Raw genomic sequence first — 20,140 nt, 5'->3', positions numbered from 1 at the left:
CTCCTCCTCTTTAGCCTTCACTGAGAACCAACATTAGCGACTGTCTCACCTTCAAAGAAAGTAACCGAAAAAAAATAATAAATCCACACTTTTTTTTTTTTTGAATTAAGGTGGCGTGACCTTTAGCCCGACTTTAGCAGGCCTATTAATATTAGGCACTGTTTTATCACCTTCAAAAACAGACTTTTAAAGACGGAATTATCTTTTTTAATGCACAAATTGTCATTTTATAGCAGGGCCGGAGATAGAGGGGGGCTGGGGGGGCAGTTGCCCCATTAGCAAAAAGCTTTACCCCCAATTTTTGAGTCAATATTTTTATAATTATTGACAAAGATTACAAAATCGTCAATAAAAAAAATCTTTAAGCATTAGAAATGGCACCTCCACTAAAAGAATAGCTGTTTTAAAATCGATAAAAATAATAATGATTATTTTAATGGGCTAAACAGAACCCTCTGGGGTTTGAACGGTAATCAAAAGTTTTCTAAAAAAAAAAAAGCTCTGTCTTAAATCTGAAAGCATCCTCAGTTTTCAATATGAGACCAATGGCTTTTCATTTTATTTTTACAAAATAAAACCAATTTAGACCAAATGTTTGCACTAAAAAAGTGAAACATTGACTCAATCAACAGAAGTTCTGTAATGTGTTACATTTATAATGATTAGCTTTCATCAAATTAAAATTTTGAGTTGATGATTTACTTAAATTAATAATTTAATTTGATACAAACTAGTATTTATAAATGTAACAAATAACAAAACTTTTTTTTATTTGATTCAGTGTTTCAGTCTTTACAATGTGGGTTTCTCAAAATGTTTTGTCCCCCGATAATCAGTTTTTTGTTTATTCAGTCAAGCGTGATTCCACATTTCTAAATAGTTTGTATAGTTAAAAAAATCCTGCTGAATCCCTTTCGGGGTCACAGGGTTGCTGGAGCCTATCCTGGCTACTGCTAGGTGAAAGCGGGTTAAGTTTGATATTAAATTAAAAATCAAATGTTTGCTGTTTTTACAACATTTCTCCATTGAAACAAGCAAAAAATAAACAAACATATGTTTATGTTAATACAAAGATACCAGGTGGCTGCTTTGACCTTACCTGCTGCTGACAACAAAGCAGGTCACCAAGAAGACAAAGACAACAATCCCCCCGGTGATGGACACAACCAAAATGGTCGACTGGTTTGGATCCCCGATGGCCAGGACATCTAGAAGCAGAAAAGGCGACCGTTCATTTTTATTTATTTAAGCAAACATAAACGAAAATGGAAACCACTCCAAGAAGATTTTGTCAGGAGGAAAGTGACAGGAGGAAAGATTAAGGGATGCTGGAAGTTAAAGAGACGGCAAGTGAGACAGCAAAGTGGCACTGAGAAAGATGGAGAGAGCATGAAATATGATTGCAATAGAAAAGAGATAAAAGACGGAGGCTGAAGAAGTGGAAAAATAGAGAGCAGCAAACCAGTACAAGAGAGCAGAGGAGGCGGATGGAATAGTAAGTAAGGCTCTTGATGAAAAGCGCTCTCCCGCTCTGCATCGCCGATGAGGGTATGAGAAAGGACGTGAACGCCAGTCCCATTCGGCCGAGCTGTCCAAATGGATATGTTAACACCGCGCATAACAAGGCTACCTCCGAGAACTTTCTGCATCGATTCCTGGGCCACACCAATCAAGCCATTACTCAAAACAGATCCAGCGTTTATGTGGCTTAGCTGAGCCTCTTCCTGGGCATCGTACGTATGATTGTGTAGGTGAGAGCTTCTGTTGATGAAGCATATTAATAGACAGTCTCAAGCCAAGACAGCCATTGATTTTCTATTGCTGTGGGCGGCACACACCTACTCGGCTTTCTTTACCAATCAATACCATCTTTTTGATTCGCTTGCCTTGATGGGTTCACAATCGGATGGAAGCAGCGATTCTCTCATCTAGGATTAATTGAATTGAATGCGTGCTGTTTATGCTAGCATCTTGAGCTAAATAAGAGGCTTTGAAAGCAAGGATTGCTGACAAAAGAGGTGAAGCAGAGTGTGTTATAGTCTTTTTTTTCTTTCAGAAAAGTATAATTTACACAATTGCTGCCTGTCTTCTGAAAGGACTAACACCTACTCCAATGAAAAGCGTGTTTTTAGCCTGTTCTTGAAGCATTTTTCTCATGATGGAGGGCTTATATAAAGAAAATGAGGCTTAAAATTGCATTTCTGAGTATGTCTTTAATCAAATCAATATAAATTAGAAGCAGGAAAAAAATCTGTTTTAAAAAGCTTCTAATAGTGACGTAGATTAGGGGTGTATGAAAAAATCGATTTGGCGATATATCACGATATTTCATTTGGCGATACTTCATCAATTTAAAATGCTGGCACGATAATATTTAATAAAGTATTTATTAGCGTCCTTCAGCATCTTATTTTTGTTTTTTACCTAAACCATAAATATTCAGGTAGAGATTTAGTCATACTCTTAAAAAAAAGTGAAAAATTGTTCGGGCACAGATTCGAGATATATTGTGATACGCATCGTAAGACACGTATCGGGATACGTTTTGTATCACCAGACTCTTGCCAATACACACCCCTAACGTAGATGCTACAATCAGCAGCCAACAAGCTTCCCCCTCTGCTCTATTCTGATGTATCCACTTGCAGACAAATAGATTTATGTACGTCTTTGTATTCCTAAACTGAGCTGGAGTCTCGCTCAAAATTGTACAGCTTGAAAACTTCAATATTGCTCGCCATTTTAGTTGCACTGGTTATGTTAGGTTGGGTTTATAAGGGGCTGTAAGCTAGTGGGAGGGAGTGTAAACAGATGGATGATGGGAAATAGGGGCGTGCTTACTCAGCGCCCACAACTCAGAAGTGAATTTGTAATGAACTACTGCTGCTCTGTAGAAACTATGTCCAAGAAAACGACACACTATTTTGGATTTTGGCTAAAAACAGCATAATCGTAATTAAAAGACCACTGGGAACACTTTGAAAATGGATCAAAAGATGATCAGTGGGACCTTAAAATGAAGAAAAATCCCTTTCTATGCATCAAATGTCATCCTAGTTCTCTGTGTGGATTAAGATTTCCAATCCAGGCGTGAACCTTCTTCTCTTGCCGAGACAAACTGAGTTGTCATCGTTTTACCTGACAAGTTTTCCTAGATACTTTGAAGCCACAGGTTCAGACGCACCGACGTCAACCTGTGAAGCTGTCAGGGTGCCTCTGTCTGACAGCAGAACTGAAGAAGCTTTTCAGCAGAAAGTAAGCCGTTTTACATCAGTCTAGTGGATTGATTTAAAATGTGGGAGGAATAAATTTGATTTGTAGCACAGGTCATATAAGACGGCAACCCTTTTTTTTCTTCTTCTTTGTCTTATTTTGTATTTTGACCAGCGCCTTTTTTATTTTAATAAACTCTGTTAACAGCAATGAATCAATTTTACGTACAGCCACCACCAATTTCCAGCTAAAAACCTCAGGGAAATAGTGCGAAAAAAAAAAAATTGACTGAGTTCACAGATGAGGAAAAACAAGTGAAAGAGGAAATTACCAATTTGTGTCAGTCAAATAATTATTCTTCACCTTCGTGGCTGGTTTCCAGCTCGATTTCTCCACCGTAGCTCCCATAGCCCCCGTCAGTGCGAGCCCTGACCCTGAACACATAGGTGGTCCCTGGTTTTAGCCCGTCCACCGTCATCATGTTGGAGCGCGTCTTCAAAACCGTGTAGTTCTGCTCCCGCTGGTTCTGGGGGGGGAGGGGGGCAAAAGAACTTCAATGTTAAAAAAACTAAAAAAGTTGCATTACCTGCAATAATGATACGGTGAATGCTTTTCGCTGAAAGTAGTCGCTGAAGATGCTTTAGCTGAAATAGGCGACAAAGTTTACTTTTATTGCTGGAGGGATTTGCTGAAAATGCAAAAGCATTGCTAAAAGACTGGAAATTTTGTTAAAGAACTATGAAAGAGTCATGAGGTTGACCCAATTAAAATAAATTATAATAAATTGCTTTAAAATCCCTAATACATGCCAATTTTGCAAAAAATATTTAGTTTGTTGCTTAAAAATGAGCTATATTCCCAATGAGCCCCAAAAAAACGTAGTAGTTGCCGAAATTGCCACATTTTTTTAAATGGCTTGTTGCTTAAATACTAGATAAACTCTAAAATTACATAAAATTCATTGGTAAACTAATTAAGTCAAAAACGTTAGCCTGTTGTTAGAATAGAAGCTAAACTCTAAATTAGCTTATAAAAACCTCAGTACGGGCCGAATTATGAAAAAAAAAACTAGCGCATTGCTTAATTACATACCAACTAAACTCTAAAATAGCCTAAAATTCTTTTTTTTTTTTTTTTTTTTAAATAGCCTAAAATTCTTTACTAAACTGAGTTAGCCAAAAGCATTAGCCTGTTGCTAAAATAGAAGCTAAACTCTAAATTAGCCTAAAAAACCCAGTAGATAACAAATTAGCCAAAAGCATTGCTAAAATATTAGCTAAGCTCCAAAATTATCTTAAAATTCCTCAGTAAACCAAATTAAACAGAAATGTTAACTTGTTGCTGCAATAGAAGCTAAACTCTAAATTAGTGTAAAAGACACCAGTAGATAACAAATTAGCCAAAAGCGTTAGCGTGTTGCTAAAATATTAGCTAAACACCAATTTTTTTAAAAGTTCTATATAAGAAAAAAAATATAGCCCATGAATATATTTAAAGGCTTGCTGCTACTCTACTTAAAATTTTGACATTTGAAGACTTTCTCATTTATTTCCTATGGGGCATATTTTGCTCAATATTTCGAAAACTAAAAAGTTGATGAATGGCAAAAACACAAGCAGTAATATCCTGAAAGAGGTGAACGTTTTGATGTTTTGACCAAGATTGCTAAAATCGCTGAAAGTTTTTACGTGCCAAAACTTACAGAAAGGAGCAGAAGAATTACTATAGTGTTAATACTTACTAAGTATTCACACAATAATATCAACTACCATAAAAACAAAGAGACTGTGTGTTTCAAAAGTGGAAACTTTTTTAGACAGAGTTTTGAAGATATACGAAGAAAATAGAAAATGAAATCTCTCCTGAGGCCAAACATGCTTCGCTGTTTCTAGATTTGTTCATCGCTGGACCATTTGGTCGTATTTATACATGAGCATCTGTCAACTCACATATCTTGATTTTCTACACTCTTGCTCAATATCTGGCTACCAAAACCAGCCCCCTCGTAGATTCATGTGTAGCATGAATGTGGAATCGGTGAGTTTATCAGTAAGCCGATTCCCTGCAGACAGGCTGATACCTTACCTAATGGAAGACACACACGAGGCGGATTAATGCCATTTTGCTGTTAGAGCACGCACACGTGCGCAGGCTTAATTTCATCACCTTGGCTGTGTTTTACAAGGTTTGTTCAACAGATGTGTGCTTAATTAGCTTGATGTGAGCAGCGGCGGAGACGTGAGGAATAAGGCAGTGGAAACAGAAAGATAGAGACATGTTTGTGATGAACAAGTCATTAGAGACGTGCCCTAAGGCTAAACACATTTCCTGCCAGAATGTAGATGGAGCACGAGAGAAAAAAGGAAGCAGCAAAGTGAAAGGAAGCTGTTAACTGATTCTTCAGTTTTCTGTTTCTTTAAATTAATTGTTTGCATTCATGATTTCAGAAAAACTCAGTTTTCTTATGAAGAGAAAAACAGATTACATTTTTAATTAACTTTATGACAACTACTTTGTAAAATAATGATTTTCACTGATGCATTCTATGTGACAATAGACCAGCTAAGTTTATGCTTTATATTCTCTTTTAAGCTTATGTTTAATCACAATTTAAATCCATTAGGTTATGTGCATCATCCACAATTTATACAGTCTGTGATTTCCTTTTACACTAATTTTTTTTTTTTTTTTTTTATTATTGATCCCTTTAAGACCACTTTTTTAACACTTATTTTTTTTCACTTATTTTATTTCTAAGCATGTTGTTGTGCCACTATAACCAGTCAGTCAACTCAGCTGCAATCAGTTTGGAAGCAAAGGACTGACTAAATAAATGACGCTGAGTGGTCCTCTTGAAATGAGTGGTGCACATGTGGCTCTCACCTTCTCATAATAAATGACCTCATACTCCACTATTGCTCCGTTTGGTCTCTCCGGACCCTGCCAGGCCAAAGTCACGCTGTCCTTGCTCCGCCTTTCCTTCAACACAACACTCACTAGAAGAAAAAAAAAGAACAAAGACTGTGTGAGCAACAAAGACAGGATACTTCTTTATAGCATTTAGGAAAAAGTATGAGGCAAAGACCTGGAGGCAAAAGAAATAAAAAAGCTTTAGTCCCAACACCCAGATTGCAAGGAGCTGGTGATGCAATTTTTGCTAATTATCCAGCATGTAAGGTGTGACATACACTACACATGTCAACCAGATTCTACCATGTGAGTGTCATCCTTCTGCATTCTCAATGTGGAAAAACAAGAAACCTGTGACTTCCTGTGCCGCCGTACCCCACTGGAACACATGCTGATGGCACGTGTTTGCTACTGCGTCTGCTGTTTGCAGGGTAATAAAACCTGATTTGTGTGTGTGTGTGTGTGTGTGTGTGTGGAAACACTGTGGTTGTGAATAACATGTGCAGATCTTAATGAGGTTAACAACCTCTAACACCCCTTTCACTGCCAGATATGACACAAACATCTGTAGGATGAGGCCTATTAGTCATCGGCACCCTGTCACACACACCTCTCTTTCACAAACTCCCAACAGTCCCACACAGTGACAGATGCACATGTGATTATCCGGCAGGGGTGCAGAGGTGTCACTTTATGGTATCTGTGTAACGCCTCACAGCAGCTACGCTGAGGTTCTCATGAGAGTACGCAATGCTGCGCTTCAATCAGTTTTACGTTAGAAAAAGATCACATTTTGAGCTAAGAATTGTGTCTTCTCCCTCGAAGATTTTTAACTGAATCTGGGCTTTTGAAGTCGCTGCCCCCCTTAAGTTCAATGCTGCGTGTACAAATATGCAGCTGAAAATCTATGGTTAAAGAGCAATCAAACAGTAAATCAACTTTTTTGGCTGTTGACCTGTCTTTGTGCTGCCGCCTATAGATTAAAACTAGGTACTACATTTGAATTTTGTGATTGTTCATATGGTGTGAGTCCCACATCCCTCTAACTGTTCTTTTGTGTTAAAAGTGGATTTAAAGTTGCATCACCTGTCTGCGACGTGGTGACGTTTATGACAACAGTCCCTCTCGGTACTGGACTTAAGTCCGAGACTCCGTTTTGGCTCTCGATGATAAAGCTGTAGTTGGAGTCTGGCTGCAAGTCGGTGATCAACACCGTGTTCGACGACAGACCAAACTGTCTGGGAACAAAATGAACACTGCTGCCGCACGGCGTGCACTTCTTGGCCTCTCCAAAACACTTCTTGCACTGGATGCTGTAAGTGATATCTCCTCTGCCTCCTGTATCTCGGGGCGATGACCACTCCAAGGTGACACAGGTCTCGTTCGCCGTCGAGATGGGATTCTCTGGAGCAGAAGGAGGACCTGAAAGAAGATGAAGGTATTGATTTTCCTCTGCACCGTACACATATAATTTTTTTTATCTACAACCTAAAAAAAGAGAGAATGGCTGTGAAACAATTTTATATGTTCTGAGAAAAGGTTTCATTCACTCGGCTGAAAAAACGAATGGAGTGAATGTGAGGAGTGTTTCTGTGCTTTTCTCTTTTACCCTTGAAGAAAAAACATGTTTAGACAATCATTCCATTTTCTACCAAGAGCCAAAATCAAGAAAAGGAAAGAATATTTTCTGTCTCAAAACACAATCGGTATCAATTAAACACACTCTCAGCTGACCTATATTAAATGTCAAAGAAAAACCAAGTACATGATGATTAAGCTGCTTGTACAATCACCACTTTAGGGCATTTTATTTCCAGCAGTTCTACTTGGACTTGTGGAGTATTTGTGAAAGAATAAACAGAAACATCCTGAACAAAGTGACAAGGTAAACTCATTTATCTGTAGGTTGTGTCTCCGTGATGATTTCATCCTGGTCAAGGTGGTAGATCTTCACTGTTTTAATAGGAAAATAGAAGCTGGAGATGTGCAGTCCTACACAAAGGTTGGTTATTAAAAGTTTTACACTGTTCTGGATTTGACTGAGAAGCCAACTTTACTAAGTAATAGTTAAACAAAAAAAAAAGTTCAGCTCTGTTTATTCTCAGTAAATACCTTGATGCATAAACTATGGCTTCATTTGAAAAAAAGGAAGCTGGGTTTGATGCAATTGCAGAAAAAGAGAAGCCTCTTTTAAAAAATAGTGACTAAATTCCAAAGTCAAAGAGGGAAATGTACAAATGTTTAATAAAAAAAAGAAGAAAGATCCAATACACATCAAGGCCTTCTGTTTTATGACAGCTTGTGCTATATCAGTGGTATGTATGATTTAATTCTTTTTGTTGTTATTCTCGTGTTTTATTGGCTAATGTTTATAGACAAACTAATCACCAACATAGTCTGACGCTGATTTCTTACCTTACGACTAGTGGAATAAGTTTGTACATATTTGTAATGGAAAAACAGTAGTACCTGTTAAAAATAAAGTTCACCTCAGTGGCAGCCTGACAGGAATAATGAGGTTAAATAAGACTTTGATAATAATGTAATAGTCAAGGATGTTGGTCCTACAGCAACACATTCAATCTGATTTTAGAGTCCTTAAAAACTAAGATCCTCAAAAATGTTTTCTTCAAAAATGAGTTCTCTAAATACCAATGTTAGGATATTGTCCGTCCATCCATCCATCCATTCATCCATTCATCCACACACCCACTCATCCATCCATCAATTTATCCTCCTATTTGTCCATCCATCTAACATTTTACCCATTCATCCATCCCTTTCTTCATCCATTCATCCATCCATTCATCCATCCATTCATCCATCTATCCATCATTCACTCTTTTATATCTCCATCCATCCATTAATTTATCATTTTATTCATCCAATTATCCAGTGTTCCATCCTTCTATCATCCAACTATTTATCCACCCACCAATCTATCATCTATTGATCCAATTATTGATTAGTTGTAGTATTCAGTTGTAATGAGATAGTGGAGCAGATGATATTTTAACAAATGTGACTCTTACATTTTTTTTGCTGTCAAAAAACAAAAACAAACAAACAGCTAGAGGTTTATAAATGCCTCCTATTTACTGAGCTGCAGCGTTAATAGAGACTTCCCATTGTGTTCTTATCTCCTTCAGTTCTGCTGAGAAAGGCCTGTTGAAATGTGTTACATTACCTCAGCTAACTCTCTGAGGGTTGCTAACTTTGTCAAATCTGTTTACCAACAGGGTTCAAAAACCAAAGTGAGAAAAACATCAAAACCTCGCCCTGCACGAAATGCCATTTATGCTGCATGACGTAGAAATCACAGGTTACGGTTGCTCACTGCACAGCGTGGTGCAGGGTTCTCAACCGTATGGGAATATTGCAGTAGATGCCCATTTCACTTGACATCTCATCAGGTCCGGGAAAAGAGGTGAGCCCCAGGGGGCCGCTGGCAGAGCCTGAGACTTTTCTGATTAGTCCTCCCAGCAGAGAGCGTCTCTGAGGTTCAAGAAGGATGGGGGCATCAGAGCAAAGGGGATGGAGGGCATGCTGGGTATAATTGAGGCTGTCAGTTATAAATCTGCCAAAAGGCTTTGCTGTTAATTCTATTTCTTTTCTCCATCTCCCCACTCCCCTCAGCAACACTGAACTGTCCATCAGCACCTCTGTCACTGATTAGCCTTTTATGACACCTAGATTATACGACCACCATTTCCACTGCTGCTTTATTCTTTGGCCCAGCTCTTTAGTGTCATTTCCTGTGACTCCATGACTGACTATTTCACCTCTTTTCCTTATTTTGTCATATTCCCTCCTCAATTCTCTGCGGTGCGTACTCTTTGGAGAGTGCACGTGCGAGTGTGCACGCGAGCGCATACATATTTGAACAAACCGTTCCTCATTTCCAGCTGATAACACCTGTCACATCTCACCTGCTGCAAGGATTAATGAGTGTAATCTACCATAACCTGATAATGGCTCTGGGTATGTGTGTGAGTACTTATCTGTGTGTATATCCCTCGATGTTTCTCTATCATCCTGCCATGTTCTGTCCCACCTCCACACCCTTTCTTCTATCTCTTTGTTTCCCTTCTCAAATTGTCCAGCTGTTCCCGTCTTTATAAGTTTGTATTTTGGCTTGCAGGATGCAAAGAACCTAAAACTTTCTGCAGTGTGCACTTGTGTCTCAGCTGAGATCATAACCACATAACTAATAGCAGTTGATGAATATGAGGGATGAGCAAACCACAGCGGATGAACAAAGTGTGTGGCAATAAAAACGATTAATAAAAGGAGGGCTGCAGTGTAGTGTTTAATGTACGGTAATTAAATGCAACATAAACGGGTTATTATGCAGCATGAAAATATAAATTCCAATTATTTTCTGAGCATGTTATGATTGATGAATGAGATGCGCACAACTTTTTTAGAGTTTCCTTCACTTACGAGTGCAGGCCATGGAGCGTGGGTCCGACTCGGCGCGGTAGAAACCTTTCTCGCAGATGCATTCATCGGCTTGTTCTTGCGGGGACGAGCTGTGGGGAGGACATTTGGTGCAGAAGGCATCTGTGGCGGAAGCTTTGTAGGTTCCAGGTCTGCATGCTGGAGCAAAAAACAGAAAAAGTAGATGACATCACCACATAAAATCCCATCTAACACTGACAGTTTGACTACATTAATAGACAAGAGTGTGAAACAAAAAAAAGTATTTTTATTGCTGTGGGTGTCACACATACTTTGAAACAACTTCAGCAACACTTGAAATAAATTTGAAATGTTGGTGATGAAAGTTCAGGGTAAAACAGTTCAGGCTCAGAACAGAATTTCCTATAAAAATCTGGATTTATGTGTTTTTCTGCAGGTAACCCTGTAGCTATGTCAGGAATTAATTCAGTCACAAAAGCATTTACAGGATGATTTGAGTTCATGACAACCTAATCTGTGAATTAACTACATTTCCTCCCAGATACAAAAAAAGATGTTTCTAAAAAAGCAACTAAATTGAGTTAATATGCCAGAACTGGTTCAAAAAAGGAAAGCTGAGTGGTGTCAGGGTTTTGGACGAGTTAATCTTTATGATTTATGTTCCCTAATAAAATGATACATTTATATACTTTTTTTAACACGTATAAATGTTACTGTTATTTTTTATTTTTTCTTTAACTTAAATAAATCATCGTTTTTCACCAGTGTGTCACAATGAGCCGAGTGAGATCATCAAGGAAATTATTTAACTTCACCAAATCGGTCTAAAAACATTTACCATTGCTATCATTTCAGCTCCATATTCATCCTAACATGTGCAAGTTTCACACTGAATATTAGGGTGGGAATTTTGATTACGATTCAGGAGATGACTATTTGATTATGAAACGATTATTAATGCATCCTGAATCTGCATTTTTTTTTAATTTCTTTCTCTTTACCGCAAAACAACTGAACAATATGACTTACTATTCTCCACTGAAGTGCTCTTCTAAGTAAAGACTAGATCAGTATGTTAACTCTTATAAAAAAGATAAAAATTTTGACATTAAAGATGTTTGATTGGTAATCAAAAAAATTTCACAGAATCAAATTTTTCCTTGACTCGACAACCTTAAATAATTCTCCGCTACTGAATACGATGTCAAGTCCTTTATTATAAAATTGATTATTCGCTTAGCTTTTTCCAACGACGGTGGAAGTTTCTTTAGAATATCCCATATGTTTTGGGGTTTTTTGACCGCTGGAAGTACTGGCAGCAGATCTTGTTGAAGACACGCTCATGCTGGTAGCACTAGAACGGTTTCTTCCCTCCTCCTACTGATGGAAACATAAATGTGATTTTGCAAATTTGTTGTTTTCTCAACAAACTTAGACAGAACTCACACACTGCATGACTTTTTCGCTTAATCCAAAGTTAGGAGCGTTTGGATGACGGCATCTGCAAGGTCAGCCATCTTTGTGTGTTGTTCAACAATGTCAGAGTTAAAAATACTCTGTTTAGTCCTACTTATTAATCTTACAATAAATCACGTGTCAAAGTCAAGACCCGGGGTCCGGTTCCGGCCCACTGGGTAATTATACCGCCTGATCATTTTATATTATAGTTATTAACAGCCTGATGTTATCTTGCTAACATATTGACTCAACACTGCGATTATGGAGGCTGAGAGATCAGCTATAATGATCTATGGATTAGTTTCTGGAACATAGAGTGTTTTAAATCATAAAGATGTCATCATCCTCTCGCTCTCATGGTGAAGAAAGAAAAAAATAAAATAACTAAGGGAAAAACAGAGTAAAACAGACAAACAACAAAAGAAAGAGCAAAGAAAATGAAAATGAGGAATGTTTTTGCTAAAAAGCACAAATTTTATTTTTTTCCAGGCTTTGCTTGTTTTGTTCAGCAGCATGTTGGTATTTGGATCATTTTAGGGGGATATATTTTATGGAGATCAAAATCTTTTGGAATGTTTATAAGTGTAATTTTTCACTTTAAATGATGCAAAAGTATTTTTTTTTTTTGTTCTCTTTGACTTGACTCTCTTTGACTCTAACTTGTATAATTTTGACAAGCATATTTTTACAGAGAGTAAAATATTGAAGTTTTATAAGGTTTAAGTTGATTTATTCAGGAATAATATTTCTAGTTATGTTAAAAAATATTATTTTATAGTTTTAAAAATTTAGCTTTAGTGGTTCAGTAAATGTTTATCCTGTTCGGCCCGTGACCTAAGGTGTGATTGGGATTTTGACCCCCTGTGTGATTGAGTTTAACACCCCTGCTTTAAATCAGAATAACTACTTTCAATTATTGATTATTTAAAATTAAAAAATTGATTTTGAATCGTTTATGGATTGTTATCAATGCCCCCCCTCCCCTACTGAGTAGGTATAATATATATATATTTTATTTTTTACATTTCTTTCATTTTTATTCAATATACTTTGATAAAATCAACTGGTTATTTTTAATACAGTTTCTTTTTTTTCATTTTTTAGTTTTTGATTTTTATCAATAAAAAAGTGGCTCGATAAAGATTGAAAAACAAAGAAAATAAGGTCAAAATGTATATCCGAGGTCTGACTTTTGACAAAAGTGATACTGAAAGAGAATGTGAAGCATAAAGTACAATAAACAATCAAACAGTTGTAATGAATTTATCTTTTAAGCTTCCGTGAGGAAAACAAAAAAAAAAACAAAAAGGAACAGATGAGAGCTGTAGCAAACACTATGATGTACCATGTAGCACCCATGGCACAGAGCGGGAAAACAAAGTTTGATCTAATATGTTGTGACATTAGGTCTGAGTGAGATTGGATTACATCAGGGTGAAAGCTGGAGGAACCACAGGGTGGTAGAGCACAGGCAACATCAGGGAGCAACCGACTCCCACTCTTCTTATATAAGCATTAGTTATTCAGAAACCAGGGAAAACACAAATACACAGACAGAGACGCAGTAATAGTCCACATAACGTTCTGTTACAGCCGCCACATATTAGTCATTATATGGAGCCGTAAACCTGAGGAGGGAAAATTGTGATAGCACTCAATGGGAGTGGAATGATTTCCCTGGAATATGGTATTCCTGGCTTTGGTATTTGGATTTTCCATCACCCATGTTTTTATTTATACATTCATAAGTCCTGTAAGAAAGTCTTTGCTGCCTTGAGGGGGAAAGAGTGTTCCAGAGCACAAAACCGTATGTAGGTAAAATGAGGGAATGCGGCTTGATGGATGCACGGTGTGTGTGGGCATGGATCAATGATGCGACGGATTCAAGCAGGTGTTGATTGCATGTTTGTGCGCCACCGGCGTGTTGAGTGTGCGTGAACGCGTGTATGCCCGCTGATTGCTTGTGCTGCCGGTGAAGGTCACAAATTTAATCAAGCTACACGTCACTTGTCCCAGAAAAGCTGTATATTACCACAGTAGCGCACGCACACCCACATGCACTTAAGCACGGAGAGATCCAATGCTGCTGCTAACCCACTGATAGCAGAATGGATAATTGGCTTAAAAGTAATGTGATTTCTCACTGTGGAATGAAGTTCTCCACCTGAATGCTGTACTAGCAGAGTATTTTTAGGCAAATCATTCATCATAGGAGTGTAAAGTCCACTGGTACAATCCCCTGAAGACCCAAGAGAACACTGAAAAAAGGTTGTATCTATACTGGTGTGAAAGAGAAAAAAGGAGGAAAGAATGAAGAAGAAAAAGAAGGGGAGTGATAATTCTCTGGGGTTTTCTGTTCCTCCCTCCCTCATGTCAGCTTCCAAAGGTTTGGGGTGGACTGTGTTTGTGTGCGCGCTCCTGTTGGCCGGGCTAAAGGGGGGAAACAGCTTTTCTTTAGAGCCCCGGCTGAGCAGCCAGAGAGGCACAAAGGACCCGGCTCCCAGAGGACGGACGGGGTACCCGATGCCAGACCTGGAGTCCGTACAGCCGCCTGATTAAAAACTTTCCCCAAGAAAGGTGGCTTGGAGATGAACAGAACCTACTTCGCCTGATTTACTATTTTCCCCTCTCCTCTTCCACCTTCACTCTAAATCTAGTTTTGCTCCTCCTTTAAACCCCATTTTTTCCCCGCTTCTTGTTCCAAAGCCGCTCCATGAGTCCGTCCCAAGGGATGCGTGTTACTTGACTTGGCTCCCTTATGATTAATGATTCACCATAGGCATGAAAAGGGGACAAGAAGGCAAAAAGATGTGTCCTGTCACGTACACAGACGCCTCAGATCAAGATGCAGAAACAACACTTCACACATCTACACAAAGGGAAAGGTTAAATCTTGCTTTTTTTCTTACAGTAGAAGTAAAAAAAAAGCACATCAGATACATTGTCTTATTAATTATTCATCTGGTCACCAGAGAGAATCAGTGTATTTATGCCAATCGATAGCTCTTAGATATGATATAGTGCTGCTACTCCAGACACACCCTCAGTCACCACACTGATTGAAATGGGAGCATGCCAGCCTCTTCCTCTGGGAAAATCCTGTACCTATAAACTGATTGGATTCCATTTCTATTGTACTTGCTACAAGTCTGCAAATACTTTTAAAAGCCTTTTCTTTGGGGCAAATGTGTTAAAGTCAAGGCCCGGGGGCCGGATCGGGCCCTCCGGCCCTTTAGATCATTTTATTTTATCATCATTAATGGCCCAATGTTATCTTGCGCTCATTTCTAATTTGTAAAATTTTGCCAAAAAATATTTTTCTAGAGAGTAAAATAATGAACTCTATTTAAGGTTTAAGTTGATTTATTCTGGAATAATATTCCTGCCTGTTTTTATTATTCATAATTATGTTAAAAAGTTACGGTTTTAAAGTTTTAAAGATGGGCATTCTGCTAGCTTTTTGTAGTATTTTGGCATTTTTTCAGCTGTTTTGGAGGTTAGCTAATATTTCAGCTACATGCTAGCTGTTTTGGCTAACTTACATTTTTTTTTCTTAGTTTTTTAGGCTAATTTGGCATTTAGCTAATATTTTAGCTAGCTATCAGCTTCAGGGTTTTTTAGCTATCAATTTCAGCATCTTCAGCTATCCGCACTAGCATCTTCTGTAGCCTAATTTAGCTTATAGCATTATCACAGGTAATTCTGTATATCTAGTTTATAATTACGTTGAAAAGTTACGGTTTTAAAGTAAAAAAAAAATCGTTTTAGAGAGTTCATTAAATGTGTATCCTGTTCGGCCTGTGACCTAAGGTGTGTTTTGGATTTTGGCCCCTTTGTGCGATTGACTTGTACAGCCCTGCTTTAGGGAATAATTTAGTTATTTTATCTGCACACTTTCCCTAAACCCAGAGAAGCTTGTACCCATCTGCATTTGGGTTATTAGGACTTTCTTAACAACTTAGTTGATGTAGTAACATTATCTTTTTGACATATTTTTGCTAGGTGAGGGTCTTTTAGCGCTCCTGCAGGACTTGGTTGAAGTCAAACATTGGTTTCCTGCTGGCTTTAGCAAAAAGGGCAGAGAGCTGAGTGGGTGTGTGTTTGTAGATCAGTGGGGGGTTATAGTTAGTTTGCATGCATGCGCTCAGCTGGGAGAGAGTGACGCCGTGTAAAGCTTGCCGGCCAACAGGAGATGAGCTCCATAATGGTCACTATGGCAACAGGCTTTTTAAGATGGAAGCCTTGGAGTACCCCTGGAGTACAGAGCAGCCCGTGTTGCTGTTTGTGTGTTTCTGCATGCAGGCGTTAGTTGAGTCGAGCTACTTAAAAATTGATACATCAAGCGTCAGTGGATAAACCTGACAAGATTGAGTCTGACGTCCTTCCCCGCCACTGGGGTGGCGTCTGTGTGTGTTTTAAAGTGTTTGTGCTCCTGTGTACATACCCGTGAAACATGCTTCTGGCTCGACTGACATCATACTAAATGAGCTTTGGACAGGCGTAAATGAAAATACAGAACCTTATATGCTACATGTATGCATGCGGAGGAACACTTTGACCAGATTTGCTCATTGAACTGTTTTCACGGGAACATGTCAGCTCTGCAGAGCCCAGAGTGGGATGAGCTGTGTGACATCAATTCGTACGGTGCGCCTCTGTGGCCAATCCTCTCATCGATTAATGAAAACACTGTGTTTGTGCGCAGTTAAAGTTAGAGGTCATAACAAAAATGATTATTGTAATAAATCACAACAAATGCTAAAAAAAAAAACACGCGGTTCCCACATGCAAGTGAGTTTATTCTCTGTTATTTATGTTTTTTTCTACAAAACTTGCATTTCTACAATTTATTTTTTAAAATCAAAAATGTCTGACTGTGATGTCTGACATCAGACTTGTGACTAAGAAGAAAGAGAGTTATTTTAGAGACATTCAAATATTCAGTTGGATCAAAAAAAATTTTAAATATTGGGAAGGTCGCTTCTGATAACAAGCAAACAAAACATCTCAGATAAAAATCATGTTTTTGGTGTTTTTAACCCTTCCTTCCTTCTAATCACTTAATCATTTTTTAATCTTGTGGCATTTTTCTAACGATGGAGAACATATATAGAGAAAACTGATCATGTTAGGATGTTTGTGTGGAGGTGGATGACAGGAAGTGTGGGCAGGCTTTCTCCACGCCAACAGTCCTGTCCACAATTTCGAATGCCGCTCTGCAGAAACTTTGTCCATTAAGAGGACAGTTTTTGTTTTTTCTTAAATTTCGGCTAAAAACAGCATCATTATATTTAAAGGGGATTAACAGTAGATCAAAAGATGATCGGAGTGGGACTTCAAGTCTCAATTTAACCTTTCTGGACTATCTGGGGATATAATTGAAAGATTCAATAAGAGAAATTTAGAAGAGACTTTCACCAAAAAGAGGAAAAGTTTAAAGGATTGAGTAAAACACATGAGTCTGTACTTCAGTACTGACCTTTCTTTTGTTTATGAACTCTCATGAGTTTCCTGACCCACACTCATGCATGCACACAGGGTCAAACCAAATTCAAAATGGTTTGTGATGTCCGCTGCAAGAAACACATGAGTACACTCGGGCTGCTGTCTGATCCACTCTCTGGATGCCAGCCAATTACTGAGAGTGGCCAAGGGGAACAGCAAGCATGCAGCTCTCCTTCCTTCTAATCACTTTATATCTGTCTTTATTTATTTTTTCCGCTCCTGGTCGTTCATATTGTTCTGTTTTGCCTGTTGTCCGTCTTACTTATGTTTTTGTCTGTGTCCTCTGTGTCCTTTTTTTCCTCCTTTTTCTCACCATCCCTTGTTGAGCCACAGGTACGTGAGTCTGCCTTCCTATGTGTGTCTTTATTTCCCAGTAGGCTGTCTGTCATACTTTGACCCTGACCTTCTCCAGAGCTCCTGCACAAATATTTACTCTCTAGCTGACAGGCACACACACATACACAAACCCCTCTGGAAAAAAGAAAAAAAAAAAAAAAGAGGAAGCTCAATTTCAGTGTAATTACAATAAACACATGCCCACATAGAGACACTTTTTTAGTGGTAACCCAAACTGATGGCTCACTAATTCTGAGTCTGATTATCTTGCAGTCTAAAAACAGATTAAATGGATGCCAGGTGCCTCTATATGTGTGTGTGTGTGTGAAAGGGGTCATGGGCAAAGGATGGACAGAGAGATGGAAAAGGAGGAAAAAAGAGGGAGAGAACATGACAGGCCTATAGAAGTCTGTCGGGAGTTTGCTTCACAGTCTGAATAACTTATTCTTCTGTCTGCAGCTATCAAGATGAGAAGCCAGAAGAACGTGAAAAAGTCCGCCGAACAAGAATACAAATGGGCAGAATCGAGAAAATCCACCTAAAGATCAGGGGTGTATGCAAATACAAATAAACTGCACACACACGGATGGAGGAAACGTGCCGACATGGGCCGGCCCCGTGACCGGTGGGGTGAGTGCAGGAGGAGCAGGCACCTCCTTTCTTCAGCAGCGTTATTTTCAGTTCATCACTCTCAATAATTCATCCTCTCAGCCAGAGAAGGAACAGAGAGCTCCTTCCCTCTTTACGCTGTCGGTCACACTCTCTTCGCAAGAGGTACCTGTCAAGTGGAGAGCCGTATTCTTGTTGTCTTTAATTTACCAACTTTGTCAAACAAAATAAAAGCATAACAACTGATATGGCATGATACTCTGCCGTCTTCTCAATGAAGTTGGAAGCTCAAAAATCGACGTTTCATTTGGTTGAGTTTATGAGCATTAGTGCTTTTTTGACAAGAAAACAAACAAATTAACATTAAAAATGATTTTTTCAGCCATTTCATTGATAGCTTGTAGTACTTTAAATTTAGTTTATATGAAAGAAAGCTGTAATAAGAAATGACCTCACTTCCTTTATTGCTTAGCTGCTATTTTAAATTAGCTGCGGTGGACAAATGTTCTTGCAAAGCAAAAATCCAGATGAACTTTCTCCTTAGAGTTGGCGTTAAGCTCATTTTATGCATATATATTTTATGTAGGATTGGAAAACTAAAATCTGGTGAAGAGATTTATTTTTGCTGAATCAAAAAAAAACAGAAATTGACAACGACATGCCTGATAAAAGCATGACCTCTTTAGCAAAGGCAGCTAACGAAAACAGGACTTTGAGAAAATCTTCGGCTGAATGACTCACTCAGTGTCACCCGGGGTGAAAGACAAAAGCTCCAGCTGCCTTTTCGAATGAATCACAGTCCAAGATGGTGGTATGCATTCATGTCATAAAAGGCATCTTTCACTTCAGAAAAGACAGAGGTCTTTGTCTCTGAAGAAATAATATTTTGAGACCCATGCACCACATGGAACCAACAGAAAGTTAAGGGTGAAACCAAAAAAATCTATTTTTGAAGGTGACAAAGTCTCTCATATTCCACATTGGAATACTGAAGTAATAAAGAAGGAAGGTCAAACACGTCTTTTGTTCCCCAACATTGAATAGATTTATGAATAAATTATAAAATGGTCTAATTTAGTTTGAAAAAAATGAATGCCAACATATTTTCTCCTTTTCTGACAGGTCACTTAAAAAAGGACCTTCCTTTTGGTTTCTAATGCACCTGATCCATGCATACATGTTTTGAGCAGTGTTTGAAACGTAAGTCAGTATCACTGTAATAGAGGTGTAAGCAGAAGAGATTGTAGCAGTAAAAAGACAGAGACTGGAAGGTCGTGAGCTCAAATCCAGGCTGAATCATTCCAAAGACTATAAAAATGGAACCCAAAGCTTCCCTGCATGACACTCAGCATTAGGGGGGGTAAACCACCACCCGAGCGCGGCTGTGTCTGCAGCTCACCACTCCCCCAGGGGGAGGGGTCAAATACACAGACATGTGACAACTAATGGAACTTTTTGGTTCATTTTGGTTCAAGTTCACATTGCACTTTTGAGAGCAGAGCAACAGATTCTTATTAGGAAATTGTTTTAACTTAGAACAATTCCACATATCCTTGTAAAACAATATAAACCTACAACGTTTTCCTAATTTCTTCAGATGCATGCTATGGAATTTATTATCTTTTTAAAGACCTACAATGGGAATTGTGTTTTTGGTGTTTTTAACATTTTTCTCATGATGGCGGAC

General features: G+C 38.4%; 1 protein-coding gene and 1 long non-coding RNA gene across 3 annotated transcripts in view; one reads left to right on the top strand and one right to left on the bottom strand.

The window, feature by feature from the left end:
- LOC112147174 overlaps positions 1–18,699 on the top strand; it is a 98,447-nt gene extending 79,748 nt beyond the window's left edge. Inside the window, exon 3 of the long non-coding RNA XR_002919414.2 lies at positions 18,304–18,699. This is a non-coding gene — a long non-coding RNA (uncharacterized LOC112147174). The remainder of the gene's footprint in view (positions 1–18,303) is intronic.
- epha4b (eph receptor A4b) overlaps positions 1–20,140 on the bottom strand; it is a 106,414-nt gene that overhangs the window by 40,903 nt on the left and 45,371 nt on the right. For both annotated transcript variants that reach the window (XM_024273351.2, XM_024273352.2), the window contains exons 6-10: positions 10,567–10,722; positions 7,210–7,545; positions 6,097–6,209; positions 3,577–3,739; positions 1,100–1,208 (exon numbers count right to left, since the gene is read on the bottom strand). In XM_024273351.2, the coding sequence (XP_024129119.1) occupies positions 1,100–1,208; positions 3,577–3,739; positions 6,097–6,209; positions 7,210–7,545; positions 10,567–10,722 (877 nt within the window). The remainder of the gene's footprint in view (positions 1–1,099; positions 1,209–3,576; positions 3,740–6,096; positions 6,210–7,209; positions 7,546–10,566; positions 10,723–20,140) is intronic.

This window comes from Oryzias melastigma, linkage group LG17 (assembly GCF_002922805.2).
Source record: "Oryzias melastigma strain HK-1 linkage group LG17, ASM292280v2, whole genome shotgun sequence".
Taxonomy (NCBI): Eukaryota; Metazoa; Chordata; class Actinopteri; order Beloniformes; family Adrianichthyidae; genus Oryzias; species Oryzias melastigma.
The sequence above is the reverse complement of the archived record's forward strand: the minus strand, read 5'-3'. Positions and strand labels throughout refer to the sequence as shown.